At 40.0% G+C, this 19,622-nt stretch overlaps 1 protein-coding gene across 19 annotated transcripts in view; it reads right to left on the reverse strand.

The window, feature by feature from the left end:
* EPB41 (erythrocyte membrane protein band 4.1) overlaps nucleotides 1-19,622 on the reverse strand; it is a 180,182-nt gene that overhangs the window by 82,948 nt on the left and 77,612 nt on the right. For 18 of the 19 annotated variants that reach the window (XM_019512155.1, XM_019512153.1, XM_019512152.1 and 15 more), the window contains exons 2-4: nucleotides 7,805-8,279; nucleotides 5,651-5,881; nucleotides 2,051-2,155 (exon numbers count right to left, since the gene is read on the reverse strand). In XM_019512155.1, coding sequence (XP_019367700.1) covers nucleotides 2,051-2,155; nucleotides 5,651-5,881; nucleotides 7,805-8,272 — 804 coding nt within the window. In that variant the 5' untranslated portion in view covers nucleotides 8,273-8,279. The remainder of the gene's footprint in view (nucleotides 1-2,050; nucleotides 2,156-5,650; nucleotides 5,882-7,804; nucleotides 8,280-19,622) is intronic. The other variant, XM_019512162.1, reaches the window with a different exon arrangement.

The raw sequence follows: 19,622 nt of genomic DNA on the forward strand, positions 1-19,622 counted from the left end.
GGGGGGGGGGGGGGGGGGGGGGAAAATCACACTGCAAATACAAGGAAGTACATCAAAACCAATGGAGACCAAGCCCAGGCATCAGCTGATATGAACAACTACACTTCATTACTCATAAGAAAAAATTTACAAATATTATGTTCTAATGATTTAGCTACTTCTTCCCACCATAATAACCCTTCTCATCATAAGCAACTGCATTATATGCAACAAACAGGTAGTCAGAATATTAAGTTACAATAGGTCTTGGGTTCAATGCTGAAGTCAGCCACTGATCTGAATTCAACATATCTGGGGACTGAGTTCTTGCCTAAATAAAGTTGCAGTTAACATTTCTGTCACGCGCTCTGGGTTATTAAAAAGATACACAGGATGTTAAAGTGCCAATAGGAAAATTACACTGCATAAGTTTCAGTATCAAAAACGTCTTTTCTACTCCACAAACACACTAAAAGCAACATATTTCTTAAAATTACACACTTCTGGTATTTTCTATCCCTTCTGTCAAAGACAAGCTGCAGTCTGAAACATTAATCCCAAATTACCTCTTACCACACCTTACAAAAAGGCTGAAGAAATTTCTGCAACTGTGCTATATGTTTTCCCATTCTGAAAAGTCCTCAAAAAAGAGCAACACTTTCCACACTTTGAATCAAGTAACTGTCTGTTTTCATCCATACATATTTTTCATGTCTGGTTTCTGCAGAAATTAGGTATATCCTACAGTCTAATGATACCTCTACACATTTCCTAAACTCTTTCCCCTCATTGATGCACACAGCAGGTGTGGAATTTACATATGCAACTCGACGGGGGGGGTTCTTCTGTGGTGAACGTACAAAGGAATTAAGTCTTGAACCACTTACAGGTCTTCCTTTTTGTCTTCCCCATACAGCTGAAGCAGCTAGCATGGTGCAGCAAAACAGCAGGGCTCAGGGAATAAGTTGTTGCCATTCATATACTAATTGACTAGTTCATTTAGACATACATTAGAAGAATATCCATGATGCTAGACAAGAAGAATGCCCAGGCAGAGTAAAATTAAACAAGCCTGAGATTAAACCCATATCAGTTATGGCAGTGACAGAAGCGTCAGTTATGGGGGGGGTGCTAAAAACAGAGGCATCTTTGGAGACAGAAGGAGAACCCATTCTACATAATTTTTTACTTGTAAATGCACAGTCAAATCCTATAGGCTTATTTATCTGTAAAATACAACCAATTTTTGCTGCTGGTTGTTGCTCAGCATACCGTCTTCAATAAATACATGGAACTCACTCATCAGGGAGAAATTCTCCCCCAAATCCTTCAGGGTTCATGGCCTGCTTCCATAGCTTCGATTTTTACTCCCTTGCTTCATCCGTTACATTCACCATAACACATTTGTTGGGGTTTTTTTGATGGAAAGAAAAACTTGTTTTCCCTGGTACTCGTGAACAGCTGGGACTCTTAAGTCCTCTGTTGTAGCTTTACAAGTCAACAACAGTAATTTTTATCAAGGACCAGAATATAAGCTATTTCTGCACGTGGTTTCATTAAAATACATTTTACCCCAGGTTTGCTTTGCTTCCACCATTAGCAAAGCACACATTGTACTATTTTATAGAAGATTATTCTGTTTTACTCCCAATCATTACCCCTTTAAATGCAGTTTGTCAGCACTTTGAAAAAAAAAAAAATCAAATTACAGATAAATTATTTTTAGTTTAAAAGCATTAAACTCATTTGGTCCCTTGAGCTGGGTTGAGATGATAGAGCACCTTGCAGGCCAGATCTGGACCCATCTCCAGTGGCAAGGTAAGTGGCAGCAGGGCTGACACAGCCATCACTGGCCTACCACCCTGAAATGCATCCCCAGTGGGACCAGGAATTAAGCCACGGGCCCATCCCTGAAGTCTCAGCCCCTCCAAAAACCCCATAGGCTGGATGACATGGCCATATATGCAACAGCCCCAATTTAGGACATTTATACATTTTCTTGACCAGTTGTTCAAATCAGGACAAAGTTAACCATTGGTTGTGGCTTGTAATTCAACAAGCATTTGCTTACCTTGGCAGTTGGAGAGTCCCATATGGCGAGTCCAAAGTAGTCTTCTTCCAAAAGATTGAGGTGTTCACATACTTTTCTTAGCAGATCATGTCCCTTGGCATGTTTCTGCAGACAACCAAAAGATTCCCTATTATGCACCATCTTAAGCCTTTCCCCTGCTACCCCACAGAAGTCAGAGAACTCCTGAACATATTTCTGAGCATTAAAATAGCTCCAAAACTCCAATTCATACCACCTCAGCAATTTATGGCTGAGGTATTTCTTTTGGGCCAGCAGAATCAGATTCTAACAATCCAAAGCATGGCTGGTATGGAAAAAGAAAGTATTTAGAATAAAAGAAGATAATCCCAAACCTTTTACTCACTGTCCTAAAGGTCACTTCATCTGTGCCTCAGCTTACTATCTGAAAAATGGTTATGCAGAGCATTGTGTAGCTAAAGGTTTTTTTGAAAAAATGCTGCAAGAAGATGCTCTCACTTCAGTGATAGGTGCCAGTATAAAAATGCTAAAACAAGTAGATATTCATTAAGTGATGACCAGGTAGATTTCTGATTTATCTGAACTTTTTATTCTGACATGCTTGTTTTTTCAGAGGCAGTATGTTCTGCTGGTTTGAGCAAAGGAGTATGACCTCTGGGTTCCAAAACTATTTGCAATTGCTGGAATGGACAAGGCACAATGCCCATGTCTGAGAACTCCTTTATAAAAAGGAGAATATTCATCTGTTTAGAATTAATTCTAGAAGTGAAGTATTACATAAATGTAATGTTCCAGGGAGGTTTTCTACTTAAGGCTTTCAGCATAATAGCATTTTCAGCATGAGGACATGCAGAGTACAGGTTGCACTCCTAAAATATTGTAATTATTTGACTATTTAAAACTACTTTCAATGGTACAATATGTTCATGCAGCAAAAATGAGTGAAAATTGTGAGACTGGGAAAAATGAATATGGATTAGACCCAACTACTAAATTCCAGCAAATAGTCTGTAGAAATAATGGACATCTAGATAATTTGAACCTCGGATATTTTGAGACGGAAACAGACTGGCAGAGAGGGAACAGCTGTTCAAGCTGTAAAAGGATTTACAGCTCCAGGGGTAGAGCTGTTACTTGGCAAATCACAGGAGCAGCAAACATTTTTCAGACTTCAGCTTCATGATTGTAGCAGCCTTGCCTGAAAAATTCCTACTTTGCTCTTGGGATCAAACACTATTGCTAAAATTTTGCTCCCTCTATACTCCAATAGCTACTATTCACCTCACTCTTTTCTGGTCTATGAAAGCATCTGGCCAACACTCCTTCAGATATTCTGCAGGAACAAAAAAAAAAAAATGGACAAACTTTGTCCGCATAGGAATAAGAGTCCTTTTATAGTACAGTACAAAAGAAACCTGTCCAGAGCATAAAACTATTACCAGAAACATCTCAGTCTGCTGGAGGCTCTGATGAAAAGGAAAGATTTCTAGGAACTGAAAAGGTCTACGCCCCCACTAAGGCAAAACAAATTTGCTGATGAAAGCTTTCTGCCCTTTTTCATTTTATTTAGTCTTGCCCATTGGTTTTTGTTAAGTATTATTACTGAGTGCTCATATGTACTGGTGATCAAAGAAACATCCCTCCTTTAAAATTAATACCAGTGAGCCCTTGAGAGTGTATAGCTTACTTGAAAAAATATACTGCTCAGGGTTTTTTTTTAAAGAATTGGAGCTAAAACAATTGAAAAATAGAGAGATGTTGGAGGGAATCAAAATTCTACTTTCTGACCAACAGTTTGGAAAGAAGGGTTGGAGAAGTTTATTCTTCCTGAAGGCATTTTGCACTGATTTACTCAGCCACACCTTCGCAACTCTTTCCCATATAAATTTTAACTGGTTTCTCACAAACTGGTGAGATTATGTTGGAAGTAAAGACAATGGGAGTAAGTTGCATCAATATATGTTTACACAGAAGAGAGTGTTATACAATCTGATCTTTAACTTTACCATAATTTTCTGAGTTATATAGTGGAATAGATTTACCTTGTTACCCAGGGTGAGGTAATAGCAGCTGTCATACTGCCTCATGCTATCATCAACCGATCATACAAGTTAAGGAGGAGGCAGAAATCACGAGGAAATATAATTTTTTTTTAAAAACAACCAACCAAGCGCAGCTCCAGGCAGTGGTATATGAAACGTAAAAATAACACACGGTCCAGGGCAGCAGTACTGAACCCATTGCTCATCCACAATGCTTGAAGTTTCTTTCCTATGGATGTCAACTTTATAACCAAGGTCTTTATAGGCTGCGCTCATTTAAAATCCCCACCTTTACAACCCACACATACCCTAAATACTGATGATCCAGTGCTAAAATTTAAGTAGCCAATTCTGTGCAAAAGCAACAGCATCAGTATTACAAACACTGATACAGTGACCTATTTGTACATCCACGGAACTGCTCTGCACAAAAAGCCCCAGGACTAAAACAGACCACAAATGGGCATCTATAATTCTGTAATCTTAACTTAACTAGCAGATTCAGATTTTAACACATTCATGAAATCTCAAGTGCTAAAGATCTGATTTTTTAACATTTGGGCCAAATATTCAGAGACTGAGGTCGAGATCTCTGATAAATGTTTTACTCCTGTCACAGCACGTTATCTGATGAAATAGTATATAATAAAAATAACGTAAAACCAAAAATATTCAGACAGCATTACAGAACGACTGGAGTTCCTTTGATGTGGATTCTAAATTATATACCTGTTTAGTGCAAACATATTCAACAATATGCAAAACATTGTCATTTTGCTATGATTTTTTATGTAGAAACACAAAATGCCTTGTGGGCCATCAATTCTGTTAGTGGGTATTTAAAAACAGCCCACTCCCTCATGAGGGCTAAGTCAAGAGCATGTGTGGACTGCCAGCAATACTACTGTAACCATTCAGTAAGAATTCCTATAAACATTGATGTGAGAATAAATAAATGAAAGAGTTATGCCTAGTAAGCATCTCAGCTAAGTCTTTCAAGATCTGATGTGTATAAACAGGAGGAATTTGATTAACAGAAAAGGACCACAAACAATATTTTGGCAAAAGTTCATGTGGAAGCAATCTAAATTTTTTCTGTGATGAGCTTTGCTGAAATTGTTCTCTGGTTATTAGTCAGCAGCAATGTAATCTTATATTTCTAAGCTATTCTGAGCTGAAAGAAAAGCCTGCCAAAGCACATAAAACCAGCTGACAATACACATTGTTCAACCAAAAGCCAGAAAATATTTAGACATACAGTTGAACCTTAGTAGGATATCAAAATCTAACTGTAGTCTGAAACATCAAGAGCTGGGGGGGGTAGGGGGGCGACACTGATGATAACGTTTTTTTTTTTTTAAATGCCTTCAACTAGCCAAGCATTTTTTTTTTTTTTTTTGGTAACTTCCAAAGTGTCAGACCATTTTTTGTACATTGTAAATAATTATTATAGCTTATGGTATGATTCTTCTCCAACAAAGTTTTGCCATTCACTTCACTAACATGCTATTAGACCCTTATTTATGTGCAACTTTCAGCTTCTCCCATCTGTACATTCTGAAAGAACAAAAGCACTTACATCCATAGTACACTCGAAAATGGTGTCATCCAGCAAAGTAACTTTGCAGTGCATGTTTCTGTGTCTTTTCACTGTTCTCTGGGTGGCCTTTAAGTCTTTGTCTGCCTTTGTCTCCGGGTTCTCTCTTTTCACCTCTGCCCTGGAACACTCTTCCTGCACACTGCTGTCTTCCTTAATCTCAAGGTCTCTGATGTCTGGGTCCTGATCTTCTTTTCTGTCCTCCTGAGCAGGCTGAAACCCCACAATACACACAAATCTATTACTTAAATGTTTCAAGCAAGTAGTGTCATACAAACAGCATATTGATTGAACAGATGTAACTTTAGGTAATTAAAATCCACCAGAGATCAAACTGGCCCAGTTCTCAGGAGTTCAAACCACCAGTGCTTTTCTCTAAGCCTGTAACCTGCTCTCTCTAATCTATACTTTTTTCCTTGAATTATATTTCTGCCCCTGCTAGTTGAAAATAACTGAAATGTAAATCAACATAGTACCATCTCCCTGAGCAAAGTACCTGAAACAATAGCTCTGACACAAGTTGAATAAAGAAGAGTTCAACTGGGTGTTAATTATGAAATCTAATGATACACTAACAGTTACAGTGATTGATTGAAATTATCAAAGCATGAAAGAAAAGAGGATTGATTAAACTGTGCAGGTCTTCATAATCCGTTACTGGCATCTCATTTCAGATAAGTCAGATTCTTCCCCTACCTGAAACTGAATCTTGTAGGCAAGGCAGCCGGCAAATTAGCTTACTCGTGTATTAAAATAACAGACTGTCACACTTGCATGAAAAGAGTGCATGCTTTAGTATTTAGGTACACAGAATATTCTCACAGAAGTGGGACAAAATTCTTAGGTTTGGCAATCATTTAACCTTTGAGCTCGTATTTCTCTAAAATTCAAATCAAAAGACATGGGCTGTAGACTTCATCTTTACCTCACTGACATGCAACACTAGTGTCAGGCAGTGTGAACAAGTGTTTAAGCCAGTGGTGTGAAACCTAAGGGTTTCTTTACAAGACACAGGGCAGGGCTGGGCTGGGCTAAAATACCTGAGCCAGTTCGGAGCAAAAAATGAGCCTGAGCTAATGTAGCGTTCCACTAAGCTAATGATCCCTGTTTCTCAATGGAGCTAATTAACCTGCACCAACATGGCTATACTATCTCTGGCACCTGAGTTGGCCCATCCTTACATAACAATGTATTGTGCGTGCCATATAGACAAAACTAAAGAGAGCTGAATTCCATCCCAGGCTCTGCCACTTGCCTACTATGTGGCTTCCCCTCAAAGACAGAAAGAAAGAAAAAAGAAAGAAGTAATTGGCCATCAATCTTTAGGTGTCCAACTAGAAGCACCCTTTGCCTGACCTCCGCATTTCAAACCCAAGATCCAAAACATATGGCTACTTTTGATTGTCTATTATATCCTTTGCTTCAGTTTTTCATCTCTAAGGTAGAAATTATATCAACCTTTTTAAAGTTTTGTAATCTAGCCTAAAAAACTAAAATCAGAGTTCCTGGAAACCAGGTCTCTCTAATTTTCTTACAATCCTTTAAAAATCCCAGTCTACCCACACTTAGTGCTCAGTGTTAGTATCTGTGGGGCCCCAGAAAAACAGGGTGTAACCTCAGCTGAGGACTCTGAGGTCCTAAACTTTCACTAGGGGCTTACATGCACTTAATGGCCATGTCCCCACGAGCAGAGGTGTACGGTTGCCATGGGGAAAAAAGCAGCAGCACAAATCTGTAACAGGCTAGGACCCCCTGTGCTGGCCCCAGTGGCCTTACCTGGGGTCCTGGCAGCCTCCCTGGGCTGAAGCAGTGGTGATCCAGATGCCCGGAGCCTGGCTGGCAGCTGGACTGTGGCTCTAGGCAGCCAGGCTCCAATTTCAGGCAGCACACATTGCTACCACATATGCCACCCTGCTTTTTTATGGCGTGGGGTTTTTTTTGACACCAGGATTTCCTGGTGTCAAGCAAAACCTACTGCTCTGCAAATTAGCGGTGCAGCAAATGCCTACTTTATCTGTGTCTAAACTTTACTTAATTTACCAAATAATCTTAAGTACGATCTGTCTCTCTAGTAAACCAAGTACAATGAATCTATAACACCTGTTATTTACCCATTTTTTTCTTTTGTTTTCTTACCTGTGTCTCTGCACTGCTGAGTGAATGAAGATCTAAAGATGGATCAGTCTTCAGTTCAGGCTCTGGTGCAGCTATTGGAGCCTTCAACAGAATCTCTTCATCAGGGCTGGTTCCTAAGTCTCTCTCTTTCTGGCCTCCTTCACCTGGTTCCTTTGGAGTTTCAGCTTCTTTGTCGTCTTCAGAGATCTGAGACTTGGGTCTTTTGAGAAACGATGAAAATAGTCGCGACAGGCCCCGACCCTCAGAAGTGCGGCGTTCTTTCTTGCTCTGGTCCTCGTGTGTGGGGGTATCACCGTTGGAGGCCTTCTGCTTCTGCCCAGGCTGATTATGTCCCTCAGATGCCTGTTGGGGAGCCTCTTCCTCCAAAGAAAACTCTTGCTTACGAGTTTCAGCAGCTACGTCTTCCTCCTTTGGCTGTTGTTCCTTAGGATGTTTGGGCTCAGCCACTAAGCTCTTCTCTGTTGTCATGATGAAGCTATAAAAAGAGAGTTTAAAAAGGTGAAAAACTTTTCTTCAGGGTTCACATATGCATTAAGCCGTTGCATGGGGAAGAGCAAACACTAAGAACCATTTATGTACAGCCACTCTTCTCAGGACTGCTGCATCCCAAATACAAAAAAATTTGCCACTGACCATTCACTGTTTAATCTTTCCAATAGAGGCACCTTGATCTCTGCCTGCTCACACATCTTTTATATTAGGGATTATACAAACCCAAACAAGTTTCAGATGTGTTAATAGTTCTTGCATAAAACATCACTTCCTTCCCATGCATTTCTTAGAATTCATGGAGATCACTGCAGCCCTCTTGCTTAATCAAGAGTGCTAATCAAGGAGCGCTACTGCCAAAACATGACAAGAGTGGAAGACTTAAAGATGCAAAAGCAAGTAACAAGGTCAGGGAGGTAGGAGCTTCCTCTGACATGTCTAAGTTTAGGTCCCCTACTCCCCAGGTCAGTTTTTACTTTCTAACAGAACTTTTTGCTTGTACATTTTTGTGGAAAGTAGGGAGGGGAGAACAGGCATGTCATTAAGTCAATTTCTCAGTGACATTCTGCACAAAAAAATTCTGGAGCAGCCACGTACTCCCTTACTGAAATATTACAGCATTCTTTTTTTATTGGCAATAGGAAGTTTCAAAAGGAAAATCCCAAATATGCATTTTGTATTGTCAATAAGACTCTTCAAGGAGGTAAAACAAAACAAACCAACCCCCCTCCCCCCCCGCAAAAAAAAGAAAAACAACCTTAGAGCAAATTTTATAGCCTACCCACAGTAAGTGTCCCTGCAACAGACTAGAGAATTTAATGGTAAATTAAAAAGTGAAAATACACAAATGCAGTAAAATAATCCTCTTCATCTCCTTTACCAAGATAGATTGCTGCACTATTCAGAATTGCTTAGAATAGTATTTACTGAGGTCCAGGTAAGAGATGTATTATTTTAATTATATATGTCTTTAAGCAGTTAAGTAAACCTACTGGGCTGTGGAATTCAGCATACACAAGTTGAGACTTGCACTGGATGGTAAAAACATCACAATTTAAAATTAAAATAGTTTCTGAATAAAATTTATTCTTCTAATGAAGTTTTTTTAAGTGCATTTTGTTCATCTGATGCACTGTTTATTTCAACTTTAACCTAGCCATTGATGCAAAAACAATGAAAGTCACATGAGAAGACTATCTATTCAAAGGGTCTGAGATAATCATGCTTTAGAGGGGATAGAACTAATCTTGGAGAGTTGCATCACATGTTTCTATAGTAACAAGTTATCACTGCTTACATAGGGACCACAAGCTGAAGTCTGTTTCAAGCCAAACTGGCCCAAACCTTGCCGAAACATTTATTCAGCTTCTCACTTAGAATCAAGAAACAGACACGGTGTTGGCTCCCCCATTACGCCATTTAACAGAACCAGAATTTGCCCCCAGTCATTAATTTTTTAAGTCATTTTCTACCTAGAACTAGCTGCCAAAGTAATCAAAATGTTTCAGAAAAAAAGCATAAGAATGCGATTCACCTATTACAAAAGAGTTGTCCTAAAAATGTTAACTCTGTATTGTATGCACCAACTGTTCTGAACACCCAAGGTGCAGAATTTGCTTCGTATTCCAAGTCTCCCAGACCAGTTATGTTGATTCTCCAACATAAAACTCAGTACTGGGATTTCCAGAGTTCTCTCTCTACAGGAATGTGCTGCTCATGACGACTGCCTTGCTAAACACAGTGGATGGAGAAGTCCTCTACTGGCACTAAGTGTGGGGTGGCCATGGGAAATCCAGGACACTGCTGCCCTCCTCACTCCCCGCCAAGGTCAGAGGCACTGCTGCAAGCAGAGGAAGAGGTGAAGACGAGCAGCGTGGTACCTGCCTGCCTCACACACCATGCCTTTCCACCTCCCCACCAGACTGCGTCCCATGCCCCTGCAATTCTGGGACTTTGATTTTAATTTTCACCAACTGGTTGGGACCTGCCTTTGAAATCTGGCATTGTCACAGCCAAACTGGGGACATATGGTTACCCTAATGGATATAATTCTAATACACAGCACTTCAGTCACTCCATGTCAGGGTTCTCCCTAAGGGAATGAGTTAGGTCACTCTTCACAGTCCTTTCTTACAAGGTTGAGGTTGCCAACAGGTCCATTACGCTAAGGGATTTTGAAATGTGAAGTGGTCTAGCAACAGCTAAAATCAAGACTCTATGAAGATACTATTTCCGCTCATTTCCTATTGGCCACTGAACTACCATCAGGTGGAATAAGATTTCATTCATGACTCACCTGGGAAGAATTTGAACTAGTAACTTCTCAGTGAAAGATTATCTGACGCCCAATCTCTGGAGTCCTAACTTAGTACCCTGTGGATATCTCTACCCTCCCTTACCATTTGCCATTGATGGGCCAATACTTCCAACCTACCAATGGTCAAATAAATGTCACCTTAAACTAACTGCTCAGAAGATAACATAATATTAAAATATTTAATGTATTTTAACTCATTTGACATGAATCAACAGCTGACTTTCTCGTTCCCAGCAGCACACAACTGAGCTATCCATGGACCACCAGAAAGCATCTGGGGACCACAGTTTGAGACCCACTGCCCTAAGTTATGCAGTCCATACACAGCATTTCTAGCTTGTTTTGTAGTAGGCGCTAGAAATCAGACTAGTTACCACACTTATCCAGACATAGTGGTATTAATATCAATCGAAAAAAGAAAGAAAATATCCCAACAAAAAGCAAACTAAAGAAGTCTTCACCCATCTTTTCAGACAGGCTTTGAAAAATCATGCATGCCTGGACCCTTTGTTGCATTAGTTTCACAAAGGCTTCAAAGGAGGAAATGAAAGTGTTACACATAAGAGTGAGATAAGGATAAAATAACAATAGGTTTCTGTTTACTTGCATGAGCCCCTGCACCCTCCCACCACTTGGAAGGGACCTAAGCACATCCTTTCATCTTTAAGAACTGTTTGTATTAGATTTCCATCTGCGCTGCTCTTCTCCTTGCCTGTTCACGACAACAGGGAAAACACAACGACCCACTGTTTCTAAGCCTGCATTAAACTGTTTGAGTGAGAATTACATCAGGGAGAGTCACATCTGACACTCAAACTTCTACTGTGGATCCAATTCCCTCAGCTTACAGATGTGTCTTCACCACTGGCCAGCCTCAGTCTCAAAGTCAAGTTTGAGTTACTTCTGGCCTTCAAAAATATTAGAAAAAAGTGACCTAGTTACTTCTTTAACAGACTCTAAGCTTGCACTGCTGTGGCCTAGCTCAGCCCCTCTACCATAGTTACTTAGTGAAGGCCCCTCTGGTATTGGAGATGGCAGACACCTACATCGTCTTGGAGCTCATTCGGCCACCTGGGCTCATAACAGTCACTCTCTGTAGCTCTGAGGGTGCGCTGCCAAGCCTATTTCATCCTGCATGTGCAGGAAGCATGAAGCATAGCTGGCTAGAGGTGATGTGAGTATTTGCTGGGGCTACTCAGGAGCGGGTATGTTACTGTTGCTACCTTATCATCATCAGGGGTGTTGAATTAGTGCATTTATTTTTTAGAAGCCTGGCAAGGGTCCCCTTAGCGTATAACAGCCCCTCTGCAAGAAAGTTAATAAAAATTCAAATAAAATGTAGATAGTGCTATGCAGCTCTACCTTAAAGAGAGCTGCATGGTACTTTCTAAGTATCTGAAAATACAGCTCAGGGGATAAATGTTAATAATTTAAGTGGAGAGGTTCTATATTTGCTTAATGGAGACTTTTTTCCCTGCAAGACATTTGAGATTCATGCAGAAAATTACGGACAGTAAATTTCAGCAGCAGAAGCAACTAGTACTTTTCTCCATTTCATATAGCTGGTTTCTTGCTGGAGAAAACAGCCGTAGTTACTATGTCACTGGGTCTCACTTTGTGGTCTCTATGAGCAATCAATACAGGGAAAGTAGGATGTAAGAGAGGGGGAGACACAAATAATCCTAAAGGTGCAAGACATGATACACCTAGGTCTGCACTGGGACCTCAGCAGCTCCGCATACTCATTCCATTGCTTATTTTCTGTCATATCCAACAAGAGCCCTGCAAGTCTTCTGAGTCTTGTCACACAAAATGAAAAGAAACTGATAATTAAAGCACTTGCAATCCACCTCTAAGTTCCTGAGCTAAATATGAGGACAGGAGTTCAGAAACAGGGAAATGTTAACTAACTGAACAGTAATCTACCAAGCACAAAGAGTGTATCAGGAAAAAAAAATGCACACTAAACTTCCACCAATGGTCAACTTGCTGGGACATCCCATGAAGGGATGGCACTTAATTACACCACTGAGTCAAATACAGGCATATTATGCAAGCATTAATATTCGGTAAAAGAGAATTCCTTTGCTAGGCTGCCAAAACAAACGTGCTTTGTCGTTACTCTGCATGGAACACATTCAGAAAAAACATATTTGAAACCCACACTAAACAGACTAGATGACCTCCTGAGGTCCCTTCCAGCCCTACTTTCCCACCACATAAAGGTAAAACAAGGCTCTTTAGGTTAAGGGGCTGCTAGGAGCAAAGTAAACACAAGAAACTACAAATAGGCACTTCCTTTCCAAAGTCTCTGTTCTGTTTACTTGGTTAGATGTTAACAAAGGAACAATTCTTGTGCAGTCATAGATCATGCTTTTTCCCTAGTACCAAAAGGTGGGTCTTGTTTTTAGATGAACAAACATCTCCATGCATTTCCTTTGTCCCCTGGGATTTATGTCATTCCATTTCTTCTCTCAGGCCAGCATACTTCATAGAGCCAGGAATGTGGAGATGGGTCTGTACAAATACTTCCTCTCACGGCCCCTCCCAATAAACATCTAGTGATCAGCAAAGCACCAAACAGCAACGTGCTGGGCATAGTCACGTACTTGCACAAGACCCTGATGTACTCTGGTCCACCATGCTTTTAGGGCTCACTGAACGCTCCCTCTGAAGTTTTACATTTAAAATTCATTTTCATGCTTTCACCTGAAAGCATATGTACTAAGGCTTTATCTTGTAAAATTAAAAAGCAGTAATAAAAAAAATAAAATCAAAAGATACCGCATTGTTTAATTCCACATGCATTTCCTAAGCCTTAGCTATACAAAGCTTCTTGATAAACACTTAGTTTGTTATCCCCTGGAATCCCTGAGCATAGCTCACAGCAAGAGTTTCCTACGCAGGTAGCTTGTTAAATATTCAGGGAAGATACTGTTAATAGGAAACACCTTCAATTCTGAGATAAGACCCACATGTTGAAATGCAGACATAAGCTTCCTGTGCTACCCTCTCAAGAGACATCCTTACATCCTGCAGACCACTTCCAAGTCATGTTTAGGCACCTGCTGCACTGACGATGCACATCTGCAGCTCTGAAGACCTGAGGCCTTTTCAACATTTCAGTTCTGAAGAGCTACCTTCTATGAAGTGCAGGTTCTAATCATCCCACCCTCTGCACCAGGGGACTTAGCATCTTCCAGGACATAAAACAACAGTTTTTGTCAGTATGCTCCATGAATCCTCCGATTCTCCGGCTGAAGCAAGAAACATAGGTATTGGTAGTGTTTGGGGGTTTTTCTTTTTATTACATATACCCGGTGGTATATTTTTGTTAAATATGTTATAATTAACAGGGTGTGTACACCTTGCAGATGGAGCAAAAGATAGCAAGGTCTGCAATGATCCTCAACTTCTCAGGCTGTTTGTTTTACAGTTGAGACGTTTCTTTGAGCCCTTACTACACCGGAAAAGTCTCCCCTTGCGCACAAATAAACTTTGTCTTTGGGATGGAAAGTTACACTGCGTTTGATGAGCAGAGCTGTCGATCATGAAGCTCATTCCAGAGTCTTAGATGATATTTTGGATCAACTGGATACAGTGACTGGAATATAAGATTCAATTCTACAGGAATTTAGCACAGGAGCAGAAGATTGCTTTCATGTGCTCCTAGTAAACTGCACTATTCTATGCTAGACGGGGTTTCACAGGGCTTTATGCCCAGATATACACACAACATAAGAATCAAGTGAAATCATTTGCAATTAAGATGCTGTAAGAAGTATTCACAACAAAAATGCACTATTCTCCCTACCAGCTTTCAATAATATGGTTTTTAAGATATCAAAAACTAAAATTGTGAAGCTGATCTTGAAATATTTGAATTGCCAGCAGGAAGAGACTGCTGTTAATTCAAATCACTAAGGCATAAAACCACTAGTAACAGGCTACGGACACTATTTTGGAAGCTTATGGATGGGTATGTCAAGGCTAGACAGCCAGTAAGCACAACAGGCAAAGAAACTGAAGAGCAACAGAAAAGCTTTAAGAAGCTCACTGCCCTTTTTAGGTCAGCACAAATCAATGCAATGATACTTAACCTTCAAGGGGATTTCAGAGAAAACTCTATTGTTCTTTTTTCTCTTTCTTCCCACTAGTACACTTCCACTACTCTTGCGTTAATGAAGAGGAAAAAACTATCATCATGCATTAGTGAGTCACAGATACTTCCAAAATGCTTTAATGCCACCTTTACTGAACTCAATCTTTCCTCTGAACACTTAGGACCTCCAAATCCTGACCTACAATTTGATACAGTTCAGTTAGGCCGTCACCAATGAGCTACTTCATGCTTGCCAAACAGACAGATTTAGGATAATTTAACCTAATCTTAACTAGCATTTTATTTGTGAGATTTTTCTTTTTGAAGCCAAACTGCTCTTCTAACATTTTATAAGTTCTTCTGCTGCTTACATATAATATTGATGCCTTGCCCTTCTCACAAATTTACTTCAGAATATCCAACAGAAAGAAATAAGGCAGAATAAGACCCAATTTCAGTTCTGACCCACTGCCCACACTTCTGAGGGCATAACTGTCGTTTTCCAGAAAATAGTGGACCTCAAAGAAAAATGCTTATTTCAAATTATTTAAAGGCATTTTCAAGTTTTAAGAGCTCCTGTGTCATTTTGTAAATCCACAGCAAAAGGAAAAATTGGATTTGGAATAAAGGCAAAATATACCTGATAAATCAGCTGAATCTTCTCTGAATACACTTGGAAGAGATCTCTGTTTTTTCACGTGCCCTTCCACTCTTCTTTCAAGATAAGCATCACTTACCTCCCTGCCTCCACTGTTTCCCTACTCATCTTTCAAGGGTGTGTGGGTGGGTGGGTGCACAGCAGCACTGTGTGTTCATTTGTAGGGTGAGTCCCACTTGCACACTCGACCATACATGTGCACCCCCTCGCATTACCATACACGCAGGCCCCCACACCCACATCCCCACACACACCCCAACCACCCAGCTTGCCAGAAACACCATACCCACCAGCACCCCACATATCCACACACACCTACATGCTACCTCACCCCACACCTATCTACCCTAAACAGACACCCAAACTCTCCCCCACACCCCACATATGCACACACCCACAACAAACCTAAACCCACCCCATATATCCCCCACCCCCCACAATATACAAGCATAAGACTTCATTTTAAGCTATTCTATACAGTCACCTCTATGTACACTAGACAAAGACATGTAAACCAGGACAAAAAATATTTGTTGAAATCAAATTAATGAACGTTTTAGATGTTCACTTTTTAGAATATAATTTGGTATTTTTCTGGTTCTGAGATGGCAAAACCCCTTGCTGAAAGGAGTACTTCCAGGGGCAAAGGTCAGGGGTTAGGAAGCAAGATTTCCAGTCACAAGATGGTAACCAGGGGTGGGGCACCTGTCAAAGGGTGGGGCTACCCATGTGGCCCTCAACAGCTTGCCAAAACTTGGTAAGCAGTCCTCCACCCAAAATAATTGCTCACCCCTGGGCTATGCTTATGGAGGGAAAGGAGACATTTCAGTCAAGGACACTGGTGCAAATCCCCAATACAACACTGACCTGGGAGCTTTTAATGTCATTACAAAAAGTGCAGACGCGCCTTTGGGTTTTGGAGTCTCAGATGCTACTTCTCCCAGGGCATTCATGCTAAACTGCTGTAACTTAGAATGATCTAACTGGAAAAGCTGGAAGGTCTGGCTGATCCTGGATATGCCCTTGCCAGGGCATCCAGATATTTCAAACCTTAGGTTGAGGGACACTAAGTCACTCCTTCACAGTTCATCTATCTGTTTTCATAAGATCTTCATTTGGAAGAAGATATAAATTTAGACAACTAACAAAAGATGTCACATCAAAGCCAAATATAGCTGAGGTCAATTGTCATAATGACTCAGAATAATGTTAGTAGCTCAGTAGCTAGCTATCACAGTGCGTCTCAAGGATTGAGAACTGCTTTAGTGTGCATTAGTTAACATTTACTCAGAAGCAAGCACACATTTATTATTCAGACAAGGTACAGTTACTTATTCCTGCCATCAATGCTGAGCATCCAAATCATGTCAAAGTTTATGTTACAGAACTGACCGTTCAACTTCAAGGTTTTGGTCTCTTGAAATAAAAAAAACAGAAGAATAAAAGGAACAAAGATAATTTGGTCTTTGAAAAATAACTTCTATTGATAATATACAGAATTGTGTAATTATATAGTACACAAGTTAGGCTATAGAAAATAAAATTATTCTTGATACCATATACTGCTTTGGATCCCTTTTACCTAAGAAAGCGTGTGCCCTTATGAAAAGGAAAAAACAAACAAACCACACACTGCTGCAGCAATAGACCATGAAAATGATAAAACAAGGATTTTAATTAAAAGGACACGTACTTTAGTTTTGTCCATGTTTAAAAAGTAACTAAGATAGTAATTTTTAAGCCTGTACCTGCATAAATTCCTCTGACAAATTTCATGACTTTACAATGGTAATGTTTGGGTGATGTTGCGGCATGGAACTGCAGGAAAAATGAGAGACCTGAGGAAGGGTACATTGGTACCCAAAAGCTCATCTCTGTTTCTCCCAACTGTACAGTAGGTCCAGTAAAAGATAAAAATCGCCCACAAAGCGTTCTAGCCTGCCATTCTCCTATTTTATAAAAAGAAAAAAAACACCCTTCTTTATTCTTCTAGACTCATTAAAGGACTGCACAAGCCAGAAGGGAAAAAAAGGCCATATGGAAAGGTATTGTAAAAGGGGCAAACTAAACTGGAAGTGAGACGTCTCAGGACAAAAAACAGACAATCAGTTTGATTTCTATTTGAGCATCTTCTCACAGCAAACATCAGATCTTACATCCAGACAAGCCCATTGTCCCACATTAAGTACCTGTGAAATGTACAAATTAAACACTTTGCCTCAAAACCATTCCATCTAATTCCAGTAAATTGCCTTTTAAGCCTAGCGTGTAAAATGTCCCCACTCCTGTTTTGATGCTCAGACTAATAAAACCTGTTGTCTGTTTAGTTTCAAGTATCTTCCAATTAAAGTAACTTTGGTTGCTGCTACTTATAACAATAGGTCAATTTTCATAAGGAACATCTGAAAATGGTAGATCTTTATTTAATGACAACCCAAGTACTCTAACAGAATTCTCTTTGGAAAATATGCATTGAGAGCTTCTTAGCAGGGCTCAAAAAATGACGTTCAAGAACATTATTTAAATAGTTTAGAAAGAAACCCAGTGCAACCTCTACAAATTCAGCAGCAGTCTCAGGCTCAGTTTGCTCACACTGCACCTCAGCCTCATTGTACAGCCCCCAAAATACTGCAGAATTGTTTGACTAGATGACAGATGGAATCAATAAATTCAGAGACTGCTAGATGTACAAAATATTTCCTTTCAACAGGTTCAAAAATAGTTAATAATTTAGAGTGAAAGTGCTCCATTGACAATGCTACCGGCATTTTTATAGGCAGTGTTAAATGTCCACATTGACAAAAATACTGATTAATTTTAAAGCTACTTCTGCATACATCACCTTCTACACCAGCGTGTCAAAGCTTCTGGTGATGAAGTACATGGGGGAGGTTTTCTTTTAAACAGAAATACAAAGTGTGCTTGCTCATTTACCTGGACAAAATGTGGTTAGAGTCCCTACAAGTGGGAACTTAAATCCTAGGCAGAATGTATTTTAAATGTTATTTAGCTACTTGACAAATCACTGTGTTTTGGGTCCTAAACAGACTAAGGGGGCAGTCAATCAAATAGTGACACTATGCTAGCAGAAGCAGAGATATCTTTCCACTGGAATTACTTTAAGATTTACACTCAATAACAACAAAGAAGGAAAATAAAAACCCACCCAATACTACAACCCAGATGGTACATTGTCACTGCCTAGATTTAATTCTCACTAGACCAGGCCCAGTAATCTACTGTATGTCAGCAGTACCATGCTCCTCTCCTTCATCCTTTCGCCACAGTACAGCTTTTCTATTTAAATGAGGGAGAAAACAGTAGCTTACCATCTGCTGAAGCCAGATCATTTGTGTCAAACTGAAGGCTGGGTTTATAAAATGATCCAACATTAAGAGGGGGAAAAGTTATAACAAATTTAATGGTGTGTAAGTACTTGGAGGAAATTCCTCTCTGGAATGTCCCCCAGCAAAAGCTTTCCTGAAAATATTCTAAAGATTTAAAAGACAACTTGGAATTATGCAATTGTTTAAGGGTCTTATTAATTGACACGGACTACATCAAGAGAAGGCTTACATTTCACTTGTGCCTGGTTGCCAACAACTGCTCTAGTCTGTTATAACAAGCATAGCAAGACAACTATTTTCCTTAGCTTAAAATTGTAATTAATATGTTTTAAGAATATATGTCCACACAGATAGTTCCTTCTCTTATTCGCTTCGTGACAGAATGCAATCCTGATGACTAGGCTTCTCTCCTTTTTGCCATTTCAGTACAGATATCAGAAAAAAAATATATAATAAGCCTGTTAAATGCTTGATTAATAGCAGCAATGCTACAAAGAACAGCAAGAGCAACTGCGAGCACAGCTCCTTTACTGGTCACTGAAGCTCAGTCCTTCTACAAGTAGAGTTGATAATATACGGGACAGCATTGATCAAGGAAGGAACTGGTAGAACGGCCCCACCCAGCACATGACTCCTTACATGTGCAGTTCACAGATAGTGACGTCTAGTTCTTTCGCAGGCCTGCCCCAGAGCTGAGTGGAAAGACCAATGTGCATTAAACAAAGAACACTCCAAAATCTGTGCAAAGACCACAATTTCATCGAGGATTGTGGTAACGGAGCAGCTTTTCATTTATGTCATCACTAGAATTTCAGCCAACTCCATTGGGTGTACAAGACTATCCTGAATGCTCATACGTGGTAGCCATGTCAGACTGTGATGGCAGGTCAAAAAAAAAAAAAAAA

This window comes from Gavialis gangeticus, unplaced genomic scaffold (genome assembly GCF_001723915.1).
Source record: "Gavialis gangeticus isolate Ggan-Ray unplaced genomic scaffold, GavGan_comp1, whole genome shotgun sequence".
Taxonomy (NCBI): Eukaryota; Metazoa; Chordata; order Crocodylia; family Gavialidae; genus Gavialis; species Gavialis gangeticus.